Consider the following 23835-nt stretch of genomic DNA (forward strand, 5'->3'; position numbering starts at 1 on the left):
GACACTTTTCAAGAGGTTTTGAATAAGTCTGGAAAGGTGGGATGCTTCGTGCTTACTTAGTGGAGTTGCACTTGAAGAAGTGGAGCAAAGAACGGATCTTTGGTTGTTTGAAGAGAGAAATTTGAAGTTCAGAGGATATATTGCAAAGATTTTGAAGACAACTCACAGAATACTGATGCAATACTGAAGAGGACATTGACTAGCATTGACAAAAGGGTGGTAGTTCTAGTTTATAAAATTGTTCTCGTATTTGAATTACTGTTTTCAGGTCTGATCACTGATATTTGAAGGGGATGAAGTAACCTTGAAGAGGGTGTAGAGGCAGCCAGGTCAGTTTGAAAACACCAGTACTCTGACCACTGAAGTTAAGCAAACCTGAGCCTAGTTAGTTAGGAGGGAAACTATCTGAGAATACTGGACACTGCTGAGAAAACAATGGTATTATAACATGGCATACAAGATTGATAGCAAACAGGATGTGAATGATGAAAAGATAGCAGGAAAGAAAATGCAGGTGACTGTAATATAGAATGCAAGACTGACAGAAAGAAAGTGATTCAAGACACAAAAGTGGAGTTGGTGAAGATGAGGCAAACAATGAAGCAAATGTGGAGCGATATGATGAGAATTATAAATATGCGAAGAAGATGAATGAGAATGAAACGGAAGGGAATGAAAGATAGCCATGTAAAGGAGGTAACAGATCATTTAAGAGTGGCCTTGTATGAAAATTCAATTATATAAGACATAATGAATGAGAAAGTACACAAGGTTTGTTTTCATGAAGGCAGAGTGATTGAAGTATTGGCTATAGGTATAAGTAAGCAAGAGTTGGTGGCATCAAGCAGGGTCTATCATCAGATTTGCAATTGTTTGCTGATGATGCGAAGATAGGCAGGGCAATCAGGGATGCTACTGATATTCAGAAATTACATAATGATTTGAATAGACTGGAAATCTGGGCAAACGAAAATGGCTATCAGTTTAATGTTAGTAAGTGTAAAGTTATGCACTTTGGCGTGATTAGAGTTCCAGAGGCATATTATATTAGCAGGGTTATGCTACAAGAAACTGAAGAGGCAAGGGATCTTGGTGTATTGAAGGATAAGAATTTAAAGTTCAAAGGTCACATAGCAAAAGTTGCAACTACAACTCAGAGGATAATTGGTATGTTGAAGGGAACCTTGACATGCAAGGATAAAGAAGTAATTTTGCCTCTTTATAAGGTTTTGATAAGACCACACTTGGATTACTGTGCACAGATTTGGTCTATCAGGTTATAAGGGGATAAAGAAGCTGTGGAAAGGGTGCACAAAAAGAGTTACAAAGATTATATCCGGATTATGGGATTTAGATTATGAGGACAGATTGCGAGTATGTGGATTACAGACTCTGGTTAACAGGAGAAAGAGGAGTGATATGATAGAGGTCTATAAACTTTTGAATGGGTGTTATAGCATTTCAACTGATGAAATTTTTCGTTATATGGAAGGCTGGGAGAGAACATGGGGGCATCCATGGAAGGTTGTTCTCAGTCAAGAAAGGGTTAAGAACTAGTTTTTCTCCCAGAGAGCAGTGAGTGAGCGGAATAATTTGCCCTTACGGGTAGTGAGTGCATCTAGTGTGAATGAATTTAAGGGTAGGTATGATAGCTGGGTTGGGTAATTTACAGTCTCCCTCGATGAGTCCTTGACTCCCTGGAGGTCTCGGATAATAATAATAATAATTATATAGCAACATGTATTTCGAGTGGAATGTTTCTAATAAGAAACGCTTTGCTGTACCTTTTTTAACATGAGTCTTACACTGGGGTAAGTTCCAAGGGACTGTATAGAGAGCAAAATTGGTTTCCTTCATAAGGGAAGTACGAAGACTAAGGTTTCAAATTACAGGCCAATCTGTGCATCTGGAATTGCAGTTAAAGTGTTAGAGAGGACAAGATGGATAGCATGGGTTTGTTAAAAAAAGATTGTGTTTTGGAAATCTGCTTACTTATCATAACATGGTGACAAATGCATTAGATAAGGGAGATGTGTACACGTGCATGTACTCATGCACACACACAGTGGTATATTTAGATTTTGCAAATGCCTTTGATAAATTTCCATATGACAAGCTGATAGTTAAACTAGAATAGATGAGGTTGGATAGTGGATTAGTGCACTGGACTGGAGAATGGCTGTCTGATAGGCATTGTCAGGTTGTGTATGGAGAATGATATTCTGGAAGAGGACAGTCACTAGTGGCATGTCCCAAGGGTCTGTTTTTATTATTATTATTATTTTCTTGACCTCCATGGAGATTATGGAAGATCAATGCTAGTCATAAAATCAATTGTACCACACCTTAAATTCATCCACCATTTGCACTTTCACCACCATCTCAGCCAATGCATTACATGCTCTACCACTCTCCATGCAAAATACTTACTTCTTACCCTTTTACTCACTACTTCCTTTTGCAACTTCCAAGGAAGGTTTCTCCTTGTCCTTGTTCCTTCCCCTGTTCCACCATATGAAAAATATCCCCAGTGTTATTCTGATAATAACCCTTTAGCAGCGTAAATGTCTCAATTTTATCTCTACCATCCTTTTGTCTTCTATCCACCAAGCTCTACAGTCTGCACATCCTCAGTTTATCCTCATCAACACTGTACAGTTCTGATATCATTTTTGTTATTTATCTCTGCACACTCTCCGAGATGACTTCATCATCTTTGTACCCTTTCCACAGTTAATTTATCCCCTTCAAATCCTGGGGACCAAATCTGAGAACAATAGTCTAAGTGTGGTCTGATCAGAGTCTTATACAACAGAATGATAACAAAATGCTAATAAGTCCCATTGTAACAGGAAAGCATAAGCAAGGGAGAAGAGGAGTAGGTCTTTTGCATGGAGAGCAGTAGGTGAATGAAATGCATTGCCTGAGAGTGTGGATACAGTGAATGCATTTAAGGCAATATGATGAGCTGCATGTGCAAGAGTAGGACCTCCAGCAATGAGCCTTTTGACTCCATGAAGAGCTGATGATGATGATAATAATGAAATTATCAGGAGTAGGGACTGAGGATGTGCAAAGTAAAGAGCTGGGTGAACAGAACAGAATGTGGGATATGAATGAGCCATTTTAGCATTTGGAAAGGTATTTACCAGATTGACTCTAGAAAATATTTAAATATGGTAGAATGGGAGGAAGGAACAAGGACAAGGAATCATCCCTGGAAGTTGCAAATGGAAGTATTAAGTAACAGGGAAAGAGGTAAGAGTGGCAGGATCATGGAATGCACTGCCTGAGAGGGTGGTGAGATGCAAACAATGGGTGAGTTTACAGAGTTATACAATAGACTTTCTGTTGTCTAAGGTGAGCCTTCCATGATGAGTCTAATGACTTCACACAAGGTTGGATTAATGATAATAAATTTTAATGAATAATGATGAGCTGTATGTGATTAATCATGCCAGTCTCATTCAGTTAACTGTAATGCTTTGTGCTTAAAAAAAATCAACCAGCAATATTTCTTCACACTCCCATCTTTCATTTGAGTTAGACAATAGACTGAATGATAAATGCATGTAAACACAAGAAAGATATTGCAGACCATCTTCAGTGGTATTACAAGAACTTGTAATACCACTGAAGATGGTCTGCTATTTCCAGACCGAAATATTTGGTTAATTGAATATCTTTCTTGTGTTTACATGCATTTATCATTCAGTATTATGTCACAAGTATCCTTAAAACAGCTAGACAATAGACTGTTTTGCGTATATATCTGTCAATATGTATTTAATTTCTGAATTAATTTTAAAGTTTAATTATTATTATTATTATTATTATTCAGGCTTCCATGGAGTAGAAGGACTCATCATGGGAGGTCCTTCCTAAGAAACACAAAGTCTATCAAGACTCATCGAGGGGAGGCCCCCCCCCCTAAGAAACACAAAGTCTATCATACCACTCCTTAAACTCCTTGACCGTTCTTGCTCTCACCACTCCATCAGGCAATACATTCCATGGTTCAACCACCCTCCATGCAAAAAAACCACTCCTCACCCTCTTGCTCACAGTTTCCTTTCGTAACTTACAGGGATGGCCTCTTGTCATCACTCCTTCCTGCTGTTCAACCAAGTGAAAGAACTCACCAGTATCAACTCTGTAACCACCTCTCAACAGTTTAAAAGTCTAAATCATATCACCTCTCCTTCTTCTATCCACCAAACTCTGCAGTCCACATTCCCTCAGCCGATCCTCATAACTAACATTGTACAGTCCTGAAACTATCTTTGCTATTCGCCTTTGTACCCTTTCCACAGTTAATTTATCACCTTCAAATCCTGGGGACCAAATCTGAGAACAATAGTCTAAGTGGTCTGATCAGAGTCTTATACAACAGAATGATAACTCTTTTATCTCTGCATGTCAGTGTCCTTCTCATTATTGCAACAATCCTCTGTGTTATCTTCACCACCTTTGTAATATGTCGCCTAAATTTCAGGTTTCTATCAATCATCAACTCCAGATCTCTTGTCTCCCCTACTTCCTCCAGTATAACCTCCTCCCATAGAGTATGCAGTGTCCCATCGATGTTTCCCAAACCTCAAGACCTTACATTTTGCTGCATTAAACCGACACCCCCTATTCATTTGCCCATCTATCTACCTTATTCAAATCCTCTTGCAGGGCTACCACATCTGCACTATTACTAATAATCCTTCCCAGCTTTGCATCATCCGCAAACAACTGAATATCCCCTTGCAATCCACTGACAATGTCATTGATATAAAGGTTAAACAATATAGGTTCCAGTACTGAGCCCTGTGGGACTCCACTTGTAACCCTCTGCTTCCTTGAAACTGCCCCGCCGTACACAACTCTCTGATACCTATCGGACAGCCAATCCTGAATCCAGTTGACTAATCTGACATCCAGACCCATGTGCTGCAACTTAAATATCAGCTTATCATGTGGCACCCTGTCAAAATGCCTTTGCTAAGTATAGGAAAATGGCAGTATATGCCATTCCCTCATCTAATGCTCTTGTAACTTTATCATAAAAGACATCTCACATTAATTTAGCAATTTCTACTAAATGTTTCTATTCAGCAGCAGCATTCTCTAGATTATGTTTACCTGTATTTTGAAGGTGTTGTTAAAATAGAGATATTAGAATTTCCCACATATTCCATGTAACCTTCCTTATTCCTAAGTTCACATCTCATCTGAAAGAATAGACATACATGAAAAATACAGTATGCTATAAGATGCTTCTGCTTAAATAAAAAATTCTTAGTGTATAAAGAAAATGATTTAGAATAGATTTGTACACAGACAATATACAAAAAATATTTAGTCTATCTCTTTTCTTTTATATATCTCTTTTCTTTTCTTTTATAATGTTTCATTCTACTTATGAATATGTAAACATTACCTAAATCAAAGGCAAAATAAATTACAAACTTCCAGAACCACTATTTATCATAGCTATCAAATTAGTATTTGTGTGAATCTTTCTACAAAAAAGGTTAATTTTTTTAACTTTAAATTGCACATGTAAAGACATGGATTCAAATTACATCTAGATGACAGAAGCAGTCAAGCTTCCCTGAAAAACAAACAAACCAGCTGGAAAGCATGCATATTGGGAATCCATAATTGTTGGTAGATGTAATGGGTCAATTGAATAATCATGTTAGCAATAATATGTGTTGTAATAATTGCTGAGCAGATAATTATTTTTTTATAAATATTTAGTTCTACGAGCATTTTTAAAAAAAAAATATTAATCTAAATGAGTGTTTTTAATTATTTAATTTGAGTTTATTTTATAATTATTTATATATATTCCTAAAGTGAGTATTCGTGTGTGTGGAATGAGAATAAAGGCAGTAAGACCTTTGAATTCAGCATGAAAATTTCATTCAATGCAGCATGTGTGAAATGTGTTTATTAGTGAATAAGAGGAACAATGGAGTGCTAAAATATGTTAAAAATGTGAGCTGGTCAAGCAGACTGAGGAATATAAAAGCAGAGTTCGAGTGGAATTGTAAACAAGGAATCAAATAACCTGGTGTGGCAGTTGGTAACATGTGCCTGGAGAAATGTAAGCATGAGGGGGAGATGATAAGAGAGTACAAGATGGTGATAGCAGTGTGAAACAGCTGACATGCTATACGAAAGTAATAATAAAAAAAACAGAGTGCAGCATGATGTTGGAAATTTTAAAGTTTTGATGAGTGCTTTTCAACAACAAATGAGAGGCTAAAAAGCTTGAGAATAGCATGCAAGATAAGAAAGGAAACAAAAGGAAGGTACAAGAAAGTAAAAAATGGACAAAACAATATAGTAATATGGATTAGGGATGCACTGGATGAATGAAATGAGCAATAAAGTATGTTTTTCATGTATGGAAAGATATGAATGAATTGTTCAGGTGAGGCAACAAAGAAGAGCAAAAGAATCAATACTGTGAGTCTGTTTGTCATGGTATTACAATAATGAGCTGAGACAAGAGAGCTGTGAGCTAGAATTATTCATTCCATAGATTACACAGGCATGCAGTGCTTTAACTTACCACTTTGCACTTATGGACATTTTTTGAATTGCTGCTTACCCCTGAAGTTACATCACTTCCTTTGGAGTTACTGTTCTTTAGAACCATGATGCTATCATGTGAAAGGTGTCACTGTCCTGCTATCATTGGCATGCTGTTAAACATGGCTTGTGTTACATTATTATTATTCAGGCCTCCATGGAGTCAAAAGACTCATCGTAGGAGGTCCTTCCTAAGAAACACAAAGTCTATCAAGACTCATCGAGGGGAGGTCCCCCCCCCCAAGAAACACAAAGTCTATCATACCACTCCTTGAACTCATTGACCATTCTCGCTCTCACCACTCCATCATGCAATGCATTCCATGATTCAACCTCCCTCCATGCAAAGAAACCACTCCTCACCCTCTTGCTCACAGTTTCCTTTCGTAACTTACAGGGATGGCCTCTTGTCATCACTTCTTCCCGCTGTTCAACCAAGCAAAAGATCTCCCCAGTGTCAACCCTGTAACCACCTCTCAACAGTTTAAAAGTCTCAATCATATCACCTCTTCTTCTTCTAGCCACCAAACTCTGCAGTCCACATTCCCTCAGCCGATCCTCATAACTATCATTGTACAGTCCTGAAACCATCTTTGTACCCTTTCCACAGTTAATTTATCCCCTTCAAATCCTGGGGACCAAATCTGAGAAAAATAGTTCAAGTGTGGTCTGATCAGGGTCTTATACAACGGAATGATAACTGTTTTATCTCTGCAGGTCAGTGTCCTTCTCATTATTGCAGCAATCCTCTGTGTTACCTTCACCACCTTTGCAATATGTCCCCTAAATTTCAGGTTTCTATCAATCATCAACCCCCAGATCTCTTGTCTCCCCTACTTCCTCCAGTATAACTCCTCCCATAGAGTATGCAGTGTCCCATTGATGTTTCCCAAACCTCAAGACCTTACATTTTGCTGCATTAAACCGACAACCCCCATTCATTTGCCCATCTATCTAGCTTATTCAAATCCTCTTGCAGCACTGCTGCATCTGCACTATTACTAATAATCCATCCCAGCTTCGCATCATCTGCAAACAACTGAATATCCCCTTGCAATCCACTGACAATGTCATTGATATAAAGGTTAAACAATATAGGTTCCAGTACTGAGCCCTGTGGGACCCCACTTGTAACCCTCTACCTCCTTGAAACTGCTCCACCATACACAACTCTCTGATACCTATCAGACAGCCAATCCTGAATCCAGTTGACCAATCTGACATCCAGACCCATGTGCTGAAACTTAAATATCAGCTTATCATATGGCACCCTGTCAAATGCCTTCGTTAAGTCTAAGAAAATTGCGGTATATGGCATTCCCCTCATCTAATGTTCTTGTAACTTTATTATAAAAGGCTAGCATATTGCTAAAACAAGAGAGCCTTTCACAAATCCATGTTGACTCTCACAGATAACATTACCCTCATCTGCCCAATGCTGTATACGGTCCCTCACTATTTTCTCCAAGATCTTAACAACTACTGATGACACACAGACTGGCCTATAATTAGACACTTCCAGTCTGTTACCACCCTTATGCAATGGTACTATCTTACCTTCCTTCCATTCCCTGGGCACCTTTCCAGCAGCCAGACTTTCATTGAAAAGCCAGGTTAGAGGCACTGTCAGTTCCCTAGCACATTCTCTCAAAACTCGTGGTGAAATACCATCCAGTCCCACAGCTTTACTGACATCCAGAGTACTCAGTATTTGAAATAGACTCTCCTCCTGTACCTCTAAATCTTGAACCTGCCCTATCCCTCTAGCATTAAAACCTTCTTCTCCAGGATGAAATACTCCAATAAAGTGTTCATTGAACAATTCTACTATGTCCTCTGCATCAGTCATTCTATTCCCATTTTTATCCCACAATATCATTCTTCCACAGACATTTCTCCTCCTACTGGCCACATATCTAAAAAATTCCCTAGGATTTTCTTTGGATCTTAGGGCTAATCTCCTCTCATATTCCAGTTTCGTCTTCCTTACCATACTAGTCACTCTTCTGACCTGTGTCTTATACTCTTCATGCATCTTATACTCATAATGATGGGGATGAGGAAGCAGTGGAGAGGATTCAGAGGCAAGTGATCATGATGGTGAGTGGCCTGTGGAATGTTCCCTATGAGGATAGATTGAATGTGCATGGATTGCAGAAATTGGTTGATAGGAGGAAAAGAGGGGATATGATAAAAACATTTACGTTGCTTATGGAGTTTTATAGGAGAGGTGCAGGGAAAATGTTTCAGCACAGGGACCAGAACAAAGGGTCATCCCTGGAAGTTGAATAAAGGTGTGGTTAGTAGGAGTGTGAGGACTATATTTTTTGCTTGGAGAGTGGTAAATGAGTGGAATGGGTTGCCAGAGTTAGTTGTGAGTGCTTTGTATGTTTATTGGGTTCAAGGAGAGGTATAATAGATTATGTGGATAGATTGGGTCTCCTGCTATCAGTCTTCAGACTCTATGGAGGTGCCTGTATAATAATAATAATAATGTTGAACATCAAGACACAGTCAGGACATTGCTGAACATAACAATGTCCTGACTGTGATCTACTTGCTATTCTTCGGTAGGGAGAGGACACTGGTGTGAACTTTATTGTTACTGAAACATATCTTGCCTTTTTTTCATATAAGAAAGATTTCACATCATATTTCCTTATCTTGGATAACATCAAAATCTTCAGGATGAAATTGCTCTTCTTTTTCAGCTGACTTACATTTCTAGTCACTTTCATTATGCATAAAACATTACATCTATATTTCTCCAGCCTTCAGAAAACTTGGCACCTACAGTAAAGCTGTATGAATCCTAAATCAGTCTAACATCAGAACACTGTTCCTGCATTAATGGTGGTACACCAAAAGCCTCTCTAAAATTTCTTGATGCTATTCAGAAGAGGACAACCTGAGAGATTAGAGTGAATCTCTGTGTGTGGGTGTGTGTGTGTGGGTGTGGGTGTGGGTGTGTGTGTGAGAGAGAGAAACAGGATCTTCTGTTTCTGCTGGAGGCCTTTTCTATAAGTATTTTTATGGAAAATATTCTGCAGACTACCATCATTCCTCCACTTTTCTTACAGCATGTAAGAGCAGAGTAGTTGGCAATAAACTGCCATTTAGTGTTCAGTTGTAAACATACAAAAACAACTTCCTCCCTTTTTTCATTCCATCAATATCTTTTCTTTGGAACAGCCACATCAACAGATTGCTACATTCTCAACTGAATGAACTTAACAAAATCCAAAATATGAATTGAATAATAAATCTTAAATCAATTAGAGTTGATGATTAAAACAAAAAGATTTGGTAAATGAAATTATTATTATTATTATTATTATTAAGAGAGACCCCCAGGAAGTCAGGGACTCATCGAGGAAGGCCACACACTACATGCATCAGCTATCATACTTATTCTTGAATTCATTTACACTGTTGGCACACACAACATCCAATGGCAATCCATTCCAATCATACACCACCCTATGAGAGAAAAATCTAGCTCTCACCCACTTCTTAGCAGCATTCCTCTCAGCTTCCAAGGATGCCCTCTTGTCCTTTCCACTGAAAATGAAAAATTTCAACTGAAAACCTGTATGACTCTTTCAGAAGTTTGTAAGTCTCAATCATATCACCCTGCTTTCTCCTGTTTGCTAGTGTCTGCAGTCAGTCTACAAATTCTCAATCTGTCTTCATAATCAGTATTCCACAATCCTGATATAATTTTTAATACTGTCTATTGCACTCTCTGCACTATATAAGAATCTCAACAGAAACCAGGAGAACAAACCTACACACAATAGTCCAAGTGAGATCGGGCCTTGTAAAGAGGCAAAATGACATCCTTATCTTTCCATGTCAAAGTTCGTTTGAGCATTACAATTATCTTTTGAGTTGTATTTGCAATCTTTGATACATGGCCCCTGAACTTCAACTTGCTATCTATATATCCACTAACACTCCAAGATCCCTAGCCTGATCAGTTTCTTCTAGCATAATCCCACCAATATAATACAACATTGGATATCTAATCATGCCAAAGTGCACGACCTTGAACCGATATCCATTGTCCATGCCCACAATTCCAGCCAATTCAAATCATTCTGCAAGTGCTGCATATCAGCAGCACTCCTGATTACCCTACCTATCTTTACATAATCAGCAAATAGCTATATGTAATATGTAACTTGTCAGATCATTCCCAATAAAATTGATGTACAGAATGAATAACAGTGGACCAAGGACTGATCCTTGTGGCACACCACTAGTTACCTTAAATCTTGTAGTTCACATCCCCCATATACACTTTTTGATATCTATCAGTCATCTAACCTCTTATCCATGCTAATATTTTATAATCAAAACCCATATTCTCCAATTTATGCAACAGTGTTCCATGCTATATTCTGTCAAAAGCCTTAGCAAAATCCAAAAGTGTCATGTTGTATCCATTCCCCTTGTCTAGTTCAATGGTAACATTATTATAGAATTTGAGCACGTTGCTAAAACATGACTTTTCCATGTAAACTCATGCTGTTCATTGCAAAGCAGAGATTCAGTGTCAACCCATTTCTGAATGCAAGCTCTAACTAATTTTTCCAAAATCTTTACCACCACTCCTGAAATACTGATTTGTCAGTAGTTGGATACATCGGTCTTTGCATCACCCTTGTGCAATGGGATTACTATACATTCTTTCCATTCCTTCAGAATCTTCCCTGTTCTGAGACTCAAATTATTATTATTATTATTATTATAACACCTCCAGGGAGTCCAAAGACTCATCGAGGGAGGGCACCTACTCTACAACTCTCCGTCTCCACCAACTACTTTCAACTACACCATCTACCACTGATTACCATCACTATTTTCACAGACAATCACAAACATCCATGCCCATGGTGGGATTCGAACCTGCAGCCTTTTGGTTGGAGAGCGGGTATGCTAACCACTCAGCCAACCATTATATAACCTGGTCAAAGAAATAGCCATTTCAGCTGAACACTTTTTTAGCACTCATGCTGATATCCCATCAGTTCCTATTGCTGAATTCTTATTCAGTTTGTGCAACAGCATTAATACCTCATTTTCATACACCTGAGTTTCTTCATTCAGTGAAGAGGTGGCAGTAAACTCAATGTTGTATACACCAGGTTGATAGCTTTTAGCAAAATGGGCACTTATTAGTTGAATAACCTCTTCTGCATCTATCACCCTCACACATCCGCATTCAGAAGAGTTATTCTTTCATATTCATTCTTTCTTTTACTTGTAGCTAATTGACAGAATTCTTGTGAGTTGTCTTTAGCTTGCAGAGCCAGTTTCTTTTCATACTCAGGCTTAGTTTTCTGTACAACAGTTGTTGTGACTAATCTAGTCTACTGCTATAATTTTCATAATGGACATCATCCTTATGCATGTGGTATTCCTTCCACATCATCTGTTTGTTATGAATCTCTTGCTTCATAAGATTACACATCCATTTGACTCCTACTCTATTTATTTTTCAGACTCTCGGGACACATTCTGATATTGCATCATTTAAGTATTTTTTAAATGCTTCCCATGCACTGTGATATTCTTCCCATCCAGCAACCAATACTATTTTGCTGAACTCAGTTTACGCCTCAGTTGGTCATAATTTATATCTTTTAATAAGAATATCCTTTAAATTAAATGCATACTTAGTTCTCACCTGTGAAATAACAAAAAAGCAGAATTGGATTTGGTTGAAATTATGGCTAAGACAAAAATTAGCTAAATCACCTTCAACTGAAATTTATGGAGTTAACAGTTTTGAGATAACTTTAATCACATTACAATTATCTTCAATGTTTTGACCTATACATTAAGGTCATCTTTAGGAATGTATACATATATATACACACTATATTCAAAAGCAACTAGCACCTTACTACTGTAATTTTGATTTTAATTAATCTGCCTGCCTGTTGAAGAAAAAATTAACCATCATGACTTCACTGTATCAGGAATTCAAAAATTAACATTATGATGTTGTGCTCTATAAATGTTTACATATTTTTCCAGACAAATTTTTAACTAATAGGAGAGAGAGATATGGCTTTGCTCAAATCAATGTTTTTTTTATTTTTATTTTATTTTTTTAAATTTTTTAAAAAAGTGGATTTAATACATTATAGTTCTATTGGAACAAACTGTTACTGCTCTCTTTTAAAGGGTATTTATAATCTGAAGCTTCTGTGTTGGATGGTAATAGGAGTAAATATATACAAATATTTGACCAGTATGTACAGGTTTGTGATACATGCTGAATGAGAGACAGCCTGTGAAAGGTATATTATTAGTGTATCCAAGAAAAATAAATTTTATTTTTCTGCTTCTTCCACATACTGTATGTGCATGTGTTGTTTGTTTAAATGGCTGAGGTTTCAAGGCTTGATTGTTGTGTGGGAAAAATTACAACTATGAGGATGGTCCGAAAAGTTCTCCGCCTAACAATGAAAAAACAAATTTATAATTTCAAAATTATTTTTATATTTCAACATAATCTTCCTTAAGACTAATACATTCCAGCGATGCTCCAGTATCATTATCTGGCCATCCATCTTTTCTCTTCTTTTCCTTCCTTTTTTGTTTTGTTTGTCAATAATCTTTTTTCTATATGCATTATCAATTAACATTTTTTTTCATTAATAAAATTCATGACACAACAACTAAGAGTGCTAGCATTTATGATATTGAATTCACATATCGGATACAAGATGGCATGAATTTAGCACATGCTGTACAATGGGAAAGTGTCATTCTAAGGGCCTCTAGTATGTGGAAAAATCCAAAGACACCATTTTCCAAAAAAGCTATTCAGTTAACACCATAGTTTAATGTACTAGGACATTTTTATGTCCTAGTCTCATACCTGCCTAAAAGATAGGCAGGTATGAGACACAGTTTTTTTTTTTTGTAGTGAGAATAGTGTGGAATTCATTTCTTGAAAGGAGGATGAGTATGCAGAATACTCACTTTATGCAGAACATAAAGCAGTTCTTTGGTAATGCGTTTCTTAATTCCATGGGGTTCCTATAATAATAATAATAATATTGGTTAAAATAAAGAACTTTTATTATTAAAAGACCAGAAGATAAATGATAAAATATACAAAGCACCAACAAGTTTCACTAGCCACTGTCTAGCATTTTCAAGGCTGAACTGGTGTGAAAACAAATGCATTAAGTTACATTTCAAAACATACACTTTAGTAACTGTTAGGCCGTTACATCTGATCATTCTGTTTGAAGGCGTGAATGTGTTCGAAAGCTTCAGTCAGATTCTGGTACATGACCACGTGTTGTGTAGTTTTTTGCATATTGTAATTCTGTCGAGCTGAGAGAGATGATGAGATTTTTCCATATGTCTTTAAGAATAATACCCTGATTTCTATTTAAATTATTGCCTGTGCGTAGTACCACAGCTGCTTCTTTTAAAGTTCTGTATCTGTAGTCATTCTCGATGTAAGGCATAGAACTGTTTTTCCAATCTATAACGTGATTTGATGTTGAGAAATGATGAGCTAAACCAGATGTGATGACTCTATCATGATTGACATCCCCCACATGTTCCTTCTGTCTTATTTCAAAACTTCTGGAAGTCTGACCAATGTAAGAAAGGCCACACGTGCATGGAATTTCATATACTCCAGGACATTTGAAGAAAGGTACCTCATCTTTAGGTGATCTTAAGATTTGTCTGATCATGGTAGTTGGTTTAAAAACCACTCTGATGTTATGAGCTTTTAACATTCTTGCCAATTTTGTGGAAACTGAATTAATATATGGAATGACAGCTGTGGACACATATTGGGGCACCGTAACACGTTGTTGGTGGTTGTCTTTAAATAGCCATTTGTTTAAAATGTTAGAAGGGTATCCATTAAGAGATAGAGTGTTAGCTATTAGTGACAGTTCTCTCTGCACATCTGTTTCTTTTGAAATAGATCTTAAGGCTCTATTACGGAGCATGTGAATGATGCTGTGTTTTTGTGATCTATGATGGTTGGACAAATAATGTAGATATCTACCAGTATCTGTGGGTTTCTTGTAAATGGACAGTTGGAAATTGTTATCTTCTCTCCTCACTAGGATGTCAAGAACAGGAAGTTCTTTGTTCTTCTCTAGTTCTATAGTGAATTTGATCTTATTGTGTAGTGAGTCGATTTTGTTCAGAAACACGAGAAGATTTTCCATGGTATCTTTCCAGATGATGAACACGTCATCAACATATCTCCACCAAATTGACAGTTTTGGTACAATGGTGGAAAGAATATCCTTTTCAAGTTTTTCCATAAAAAGGTCTGCACATGGTGGTGACAGAGGACTACCCATGGCTAGACCTTCCAATTGTTTGTATACAGTGTTGTTAAATTTGAAGAAATTTGATTTCAGACAATGATGAAACAGCTGTTTCAGAATGTAACAGTTACTAAAGTGTATGTTTTGAAATGTAACTTTCACACCAGTTCAGCCTTGAAAATGCTAGACAGTGGCTAGTGAAACTTGTTGGCGCTTTGCATATATTATCATTTATCTTCTGGTCTTTTAATAATAAAAGTTCTTTATTTTAATACATCAGACCAAATATGTACAATTTTAGTTCACAAATGAAATATAAAGTTCGGTGCTTTGAGAAGAACAAATGCAAACTTGTTGGCTCTTTGTATATTTTATGATTTATCTTCTGGTCTTTTAATAATAAAAGTTCTTTATTTTAATACATCAGACCAAATATGTACAATTTTAGTTCACAAATGAAACATAAAGTTCGGTGCTTTGAGAAGAACAAATGCAAAAAAGCTAAGTTACTAAACCACCTTACTTTTCTGAAGAGATGTAGAGATTTCGCTATCATCCCAAAGTTCTTAGTAATAAAAGAGCATATCCAATCTACAACAGCAAAAAGAATATCCCACAAGACTTCGTTAGCGCTATTAAGAGAAAGGATACAACATACCAGGTATGAGCTTAACATTATTGACGCGAAGTGTAGAGATCAATTTGATGATATATCGAACAGTTTGGACTACACGACTTGGAATGATATAGACCAAGTATTACTTCGTAGCTATGAAAAAACTTTCACAACGAGTAAAATTGGACAAATTAAAAAATTCAAATTTCTGTATAAGAAAAAATTCCAGTTGCATCACAGTCTGCCTAACAACAAAGTGATTTTTAACTTTTCAGGTTACAAGCTTTCTAATCATGAATCAGAAATCCTAAAAAAGGGTTTCAATTTTGCCATCTCCCCTAATTTTATCCCTAAAATGGATTTCATATGTGGGATAGAAAAAAGTCTTTTTTCTCTTCCAGAGGCTACAGCAAATGCTATCAGGTTCAAGAATATGATTATTCTTGCTTCAGCAAAATCACCAATACCTAATATCACTCCTTATGATAAGAAAGCTCTCCACAACTTACGTAACAACAAAGACATTATAATAACAAAAGCCGATAAAGGAAATTCAACGGTCATTCTCAACTCGAAAGATTACTTTGATAAGATTAACTTGTTACTAGCAGACATTTCCACTTACCAAGTCTTAGATAAAAATCCCATCATGAGTAATCATCTGGAGACTAACGCTCTTATCCGCAATATGACCGGTTGGTCGGATGAACTTAAAAAACAACTTAAATCATTACATCCTATTACTCCACGCCTTTATGGGGCTCCCAAGATTCATAAAGAAAATGTACCTCTTCGTCTAATAGTTGATGGAAGATCCTCACCTACATACCTACTAGCAAAGCATCTGGCAAAATTAATGAAAGGAACAATTAGACACACAGAGACCTACATTAAAAACTCTCAACAATTTGTAGAAAAAATCAAGAGTATTAAAATATCAGAAACGGACATTATGGTTAGTCTTGATGTTGTGGCCTTATTCACTAATGTATTGATCGTAGATGTGGTTAACATTCTGAAAGATCTTTTCCCTCAAGACATCACACAGATGTTTCATCATTGTCTGAAATCAAATTTCTTCAAATTTAACAACGCTGTATACAAACAATTGGAAGGTCTAGCCATGGGTAGTCCTCTGTCACCACCATGTGCAGACCTTTTTATGGAAAAACTTGAAAAGGATATTCTTTCCACCATTGTACTGAAACCGTCAATTTGGTGGAGATATGTCGATGACGTGTTCATCATCTGGAAAGATACCATGGAAAACCTTCTCGTGTTTTTGAACAAAATCAACTCACTACACAATAAGATCAAATTCACTATAGAACTAGAGAAGAACAAAGAACTTCCTGTTCTTGACATCCTAGTGAGGAGAGAAGATAACAATTTCCAACTGTCCATTTACAAGAAACCCACAGATACTGGTAGATATCTACATTATTTGTCCAACCATCATAGATCACAAAAACACAGCATCATTCACATGCTCCGTAATAGAGCCTTAAGATCTATTTCAAAAGAAACAGATGTGCAGAGAGAACTGTCACTAATAGCTAACACTCTATCTCTTAATGGATACCCTTCTAACATTTTAAACAAATGGCTATTTAAAGACAACCACCAACAACGTGTTACGGTGCCCCAATATGTGTCCACAGCTGTCATTCCATATATTAATTCAGTTTCCACAAAATTGGCGAGAATGTTAAAAGCTCATAACATCAGAGTGGTTTTTAAACCAACTACCATGATCAGACAAATCTTAAGATCACCTAAAGATGAGGTACCTTTCTTCAAATGTCCTGGAGTATATGAAATTCCATGCACGTGTGGCCTTTCTTACATTGGTCAGACTTCCAGAAGTTTTGAAATAAGACAGAAGGAACATGTGGGGGATGTCAATCATGATAGAGTCATCACATCTGGTTTAGCTCATCATTTCTCAACATCAAATCACGTTATAGATTGGAAAAACAGTTCTATGCCTTACATCGAGAATGACTACAGATACAGAACTTTAAAAGAAGCAGCTGTGGTACTACGCACAGGCAATAATTTAAATAGAAATCAGGGTATTATTCTTAAAGACATATGGAAAAATCTCATCATCTCTCTCAGCTCGACAGAATTACAATATGCAAAAAACTTGTTGGCTCTTTGTATATTTTATCATTTATCTTCTGGTCTTTTAATAATAAAAGTTCTTTATTTTAATACATCAGACCAAATATGTACAATTTAAATAATATTGGTTATTATTATTATTAATAATAATAAACTTATCAAGTTATGGATTTATTATTATTATTATTAATGCCAGACCGCCATGGAATCAAAAGATTCATCATGGGAGATACACATGGTTATACACAAAGCCAATCAAACTGTGCTTTAAACTTATTTAATGTATCCCAAATCACCACAATATTAGACAATGCATTTCACTCACCAACCACTCTCTGTGCAAAGAACCCATTCCTTATGCCTCTGCTCACACCCTCCTTATATAGCTGCCAGGCATGTCCCCCCTTCTTCTACCACCCCTTCTCCCATTTTATGAAAAATTTCTTCCACATTAACCCAGTAACAACCTTTTACCAACTTACATGTCCCAATGATATATTCCTCTCTTCCTCCTATTCACAAGGCTTTGCAAATGCATTCCCTCAATCTTACTTTATATCTCACATCCCAAAGCCCACTTACCCCCTCAGTCTTCTCTGGACCCTTTCCAATATATCCTCATCATCAAAACCAGTGGACCAACTAGTGCACAATAATCCCTATGAGCCCTTGATAAAGCCTTATACAATGGAACCAAAAAAACCTCTTTATTTCTGCATGTTAAGGTCTTCTGCATCATTGTCATAATTTGATGTGATGACTTCACAACTTGTGCAATGTGACCTCTGAGCTTAAAATACTTATCTGCCACCATTCTCCAAGGTCTCATGTCTCCTCAATCTCCTCCAAAATTTCTCCACATGGTGATATGTCATTAAGTCAAATTGCCGAATTGACATCTAGCTTAACTCCTCATATACTTCTCGCTAGATCACCAGTAAGTCTTCTTTCATTTAATCTCTACACCTGAGATTCTGATTTCACACTGAGGATGACCCACCCTGAGGAATAGCTCACTGAATACTTCGACTATGTTCTCTGTCTTTCCTATGCCCTCCACCACTTTCATCCATTAACATCATTTCACTGTCTTCACCAAATGAGTCACTTTCCTGGCCTGCACTTTATATTCATCATACAACTGATTATTACCATTATTCAACATGTGCTGCACCTAAAGTGCCTTCTTCCAGATTTCATGCTTAATTCCCTGATTCATCTGTTTGACACCTACCATATTCAGCCTGTTGATTTTCGGAATACTTTCACACAATGATGCTCTTAGGTTTCTCTTTGTCAGTTCCCAAGGAGCATTTATTTCTTTTCTGCTTAACTGCTCATTCCATGCTATTGTTCCAAGCTGTCTCTAAAGCTTCTCATAATCACCAGACATGTAATTCCACATATGTCCTTCCCTCACAGAAGGCTAGCCACACAACTCAGGTGATCACTTTATGATCACTCTCATCAGCTGGAGAGAAATGCAATATGCCACTCACAATCACATCTTCTGATGAAATGATCAGATCTAAAAACTCTTGGTCTCTTGTGACCTCCTTTACATACTGCCTAAGATAGCTATCTCTCAAGAAATTCATTTTCCTTATTCCCAAATGCTATCTCTTCATTCCAATCCATACTGCCATAATTAAAATCATCCATGATAATCACCTTTCTCTTGTTTACTAATCCCAAGTTGCTTATATATTTCTTCATCACCACTCTTCAGATTCACTGGCCAATAGCAACATCCAACTAGATATCTCTTCCTGTCAACCTATACCTCACACACCACCCAACCTGAAAAAAATTGCATTTGTTTCCCCTCTTTCATGTTTACTTTATGTGGACATGATTCTCCTACTATCATTAGTAGCACTCTCTCTCCCTTCTTGTCCTATTCTTGCAAAGAAACATAGAACCTTCTATACTGCATTCCTGTCAGGATATTATCCTCATTTAACCATGTTTCAGTCATTTCTACAGTTTTGGGGCAAATAATTAGTGAAACAAATTTGTCCCCCTTATTTCTGCTGCTCCTGACATTTGTAAATAAATACTGCAGTTCACTTTTAGGGATAACCATCATGACCATATTATGAACTATAACCATTATTATGACCTTTATTGTTACTATAATCATTATATAGCTATTATTATTATTATAAATTTTCATGCTCTTGCATGCAGGTGACTGCAGAACTGCTAGTATTCCTAAAGAAAGACTGTTGTATAGAAGCAAAGGCATCATTTTGTCTTTAGTACAGAGTAAACATGAAGTTATTTTCAAGTAGAATAGAAAGTAGTTAAGTCTTATGTTATCATTTATATTGTTTCTGCATGATCCAATGCTCTAACAGTTCTTACTGTTGTTAATCATTACACTGATGATGTCAGGGATAACTGTCCAAAGTACTGTGTTATTTGCAAGAAATAGTGATTAATTTTATGTGTGTAATCTCTATTAATTTATTACTATGTGCCATTTTAAGTGATAAATATTCCATTATCTCATGTCGTTCTTACTATTCTTACTGTTGTTTAGACATCCCATTATCTCAACAACAGTAAGAACTGTTAGAGCATTGGATCATGTAGAAACAATATAAATGATAATATAAGACTTAACTACTTTCTATTCTACTTGAAAATAACTTCATGTTTACTCTGTACTAAAGGCAGAATCATGCCTTTGCTTCTATACAACAGTCTTTATTTAGGAATACTAGCAGTTCTGCAGTCACCTGCATGCAAATAGTTAAACAATGTTTGAATTTTGAAGCAGAATTCCTAGTTATGTGCTGATAGAAGAAATGGAGAGAAAAGATGTCTGTGAAAACCAGTAAGCATTATGTTATCATAGAGAGATGTGAAATTTCTTAAGGTAGAGCCTAAGGATGGGGTCAAGTCCATCTGCAGATGGTGAAATTATATGAGCTTTTAAAAGTAGTATAACATGGTATAACAGGCATATCACATTTCATGTATTACATCTGTATTTATCACATTTTTACTTTCAGATTAATTCTTACTTGTCCATGATAAATGAAGAACAGCTGATCATTTGTAAAACTGATGCCTGGTAAGCTTCCATCTGGACCAGACTCCTTGGTGTACTGTTGATAAGCCTGTAAAGGATAAGACATACAACCATTAGAGAATGAATCCGTGTACTCCACTCACTTATTTAATCATTTAATATAACCTACATGAAATGAAAAGACTCAGTGCAAGAGAGATCTGCCTTTCATTAAACTGCACCTTAAACTCATTTACCAAAAAATTTCTTCTTACTCAATTGCTCACATTTTGTTATACAATTTCAATGGAGCCACTCATTCTGCCTCTATCTCTCTTCTATGAAACATTTAATTTGCATTAATCAGGTACAAATCTCTTACCAACTTATGTTTCAATCACATCAAACTCCTCCTCTTCTCGTCCACCACCAAGTTTTATAGATAGCATTCTTTCCCTCAATCTGTCATCACATCTCACATTCTGTAACATGAAACTATTTTGATCATTCTTCTTTGTATTCTTTCTAAAATCTCTTCACCTTCTTGAAACTAGGTAACCAAATCTATTCACAGTAGTCCGAATGCAGCCTGATGAAGGCCTTGAACAGTGGACTATAAGCTCTTCATTTTTATATCGTCATAATCCATTGCATTGTCCTTGTAATTCTCACAATGTGGTCAATAAACTTTAGGTTTGCCATCACCCCTAGATCCTTATCTCCTATCTCATTGGAAACATCACCATGAGCTGAATATACAGCATCCCATTCCTGCCTTCCAAATTTCAACATATTGAAATTTGAATAAGGTTGAATTTTGTTTCATAATGTTCACATATCTATCAACTCACTGCCTATATAATGACTTCTTGAGAATCACCATATCATTTTTGTTGTGGTTGGAGGTCAGAGATACTATTGATTATTAGACTCAGAGCTGTGGGCTGATGTTTGTGAATGTCCTTAGGTTGTAGATGAATTATTGAAGATCTAAAGTTGCTTGGGAAAAAAAATTACATGTTTGGTCTCTAAAGCAAGATTGTCAGATTATCTCAGATTAATAGGTACAAATGACTAGACTGTGAACAAAGAACACGTCAGATTGAAATCAGGAGGTTGCTTAAATGGATAAAAGAGAATAGTGTGATAGGAAAGGTAGTAAGCGTGTTGCCTAGATATGATAGTATGAGATGAGGTGGAGAGCAAGGATTATGACTGACATGTTGGCAAAAATGTGTGAGGAGAAAGAAGTGCAGTTTGTTAATGTGTGGAATGAGTTTGAAGGATGAAGTGAACTGTATAAGAGTGATGGACTGCATTTGAGTGGTTTCTGGTGTGAGTCGCTTGGAGAGACTGCAGGTAGAGAAGTCAGTATAGAGAATGAATCTGATTAAGTGGGAAGTGATGTGGAAAAGCAGGAGAGTAAGACAGGAGAAATTGAGGAGGTGGTTATGAATGAAGAGGTGAGCAGCATGAGTACAGAGAATGAGAGAATGGGTGTGCAAGATGGACAGGGAAGCTCAGGAGTGTACAGGGGAACACAGCGTGAGAAAGGAGGATGCTCCAAGAGGATGTGAATGCATGTGTAGACAGGAAAGGAAGGGGATGAACTGAAACAAGAGGACACAGTTGGATTTAAAGAGGGTTCTAAAATGAATAAGGAGAAAGGGAAATGGCTTGAGTTGTGCAGAGAAATCACGTCAAATGAGTGGTATCAATCTAGTGGTAACTAGCTACATCTCCAGGAATGAGCTGCTGTATTTGTATACAAATGCTAGAAGTGTAAGAAACAAGGCAGATGAAATGGTTGCATTAATTGAGTCTGTTCACCCAAAAATTGTTGGAATAAGTGAGACATGGTTAGATGAGGATGACATCCTGACAGAAATAGAGATGGAAGGGTATAACATGTTTTGTGAGGACAGAAAGGGTAAAAAGGGAGGAGGAGTGCTACTGATGATAGAGAAAGAGTTATGTCCATACAAAGCAGAGATGCAAAAGGGATATAGTGGCAGTGGTTTTGAGGCAGTATGGTGTGAGATAGAGGAATAAAAATCTCAGGAGGAGATATAAATGTAGAAAGTATTTTACCTTGGGTATTATAAATGTTAAAGATACCAAGCTATTTTAAACCTTGTTTTACTCCATTTCCCAAGTAAGCAAACATACAAATAAGTCAAGTTTGCACCTGCACGTAATGCAAGTCTAGCTGACCCAGCAGGTAGTGCAAGACCAAGGTAACTCATGGTAAAAGTAGAATAAGCTCTGATCACTAATCTTAAGGTAAAATACTTTCTACATTTATATCTTCTCCTGAGATTTTTATTTAATAAGGTTAAAACACCTTATGGTAATTTGTTCTGGTAAAACACTTATAAGCTCTGTATCACTAAATTCTTGATATTTCTAGCCTGGCTCCCACTGATGAGACCTCAATAAAGGTCGAAACCGGTCTGGGTAGTGGCCCCTTGCCTTTAATACAAAGCATCATACATCTCCTCCAGGAGATGTGCTTTGCATTATGGGTAAATATTAAGATTAGTGATCAGAGCTTATTCTACTTTTACCATGAGTTACCTTGGTCTTGCACTACCTGCAGGGTCAGAAAGACTTGCATTACGTGCAGGCGCAAACTTGACTTATTTGTATGTTTGCATACTTGGGAAATGGAGTAAAACAAGGTTTAAAATAGTTTGGTATCTTTAACATTTATAATACCCAAGGTAAAATACTTTCTACATTTATATCTCCTCCTGAGATTTTTATTTAATAAGGTTAAAACACCTTATGATAACTTGTTCTGGTAAAATACTTATAAGGTCTGTATTACTAAATTCTTGATATTTCTAGCCTGACTCCCACTGATGACACCTCAATAAAGGTCAAAACCGGTTTGGGTAGTGGCCCCTTGCCTTTAATACAAAGCATCATACATCTCCTCCAGGAGATGTGCTTTGCATTATGGGTAAATATTAAGATTAGTGATCAGAGCTTATTCTACTTTTACCATGAGTTACCTTGGTCTTGCACTACCTGCAGGGTCAGCTAGACTTGCATTACGTGCAGGCACAAACTTGACTTATTTGTATGTTTGCTTACTTGGGAAATGGAGTAAAACCAGGTTTAAAATAGCTTGGTATCTTTAACATGCATAAGGC

General features: G+C 36.7%; 1 protein-coding gene across 1 annotated transcript in view; it reads right to left on the minus strand.

Moving 5' to 3' along the window:
• The window catches only part of LOC150107628 (neprilysin-11-like), a 160728-nt gene that overhangs the window by 17844 nt on the left and 119049 nt on the right, over positions 1-23835 (minus strand). The window contains exons 9-10 of the mRNA XM_090392142.1: positions 20691-20786; positions 5131-5219 (exon numbers count right to left, since the gene is read on the minus strand). Of these exons, the coding sequence (XP_090248268.1) occupies positions 5131-5219; positions 20691-20786 (185 nt within the window). The remainder of the gene's footprint in view (positions 1-5130; positions 5220-20690; positions 20787-23835) is intronic.

This window comes from Typopeltis vanoorti, chromosome 4 (assembly GCF_054136105.1).
Source record: "Typopeltis vanoorti isolate ZY-2024b chromosome 4, IOZ_Tvanoo_1.0, whole genome shotgun sequence".
NCBI classification, from domain to species: domain Eukaryota; kingdom Metazoa; phylum Arthropoda; class Arachnida; order Uropygi; family Thelyphonidae; genus Typopeltis; species Typopeltis vanoorti.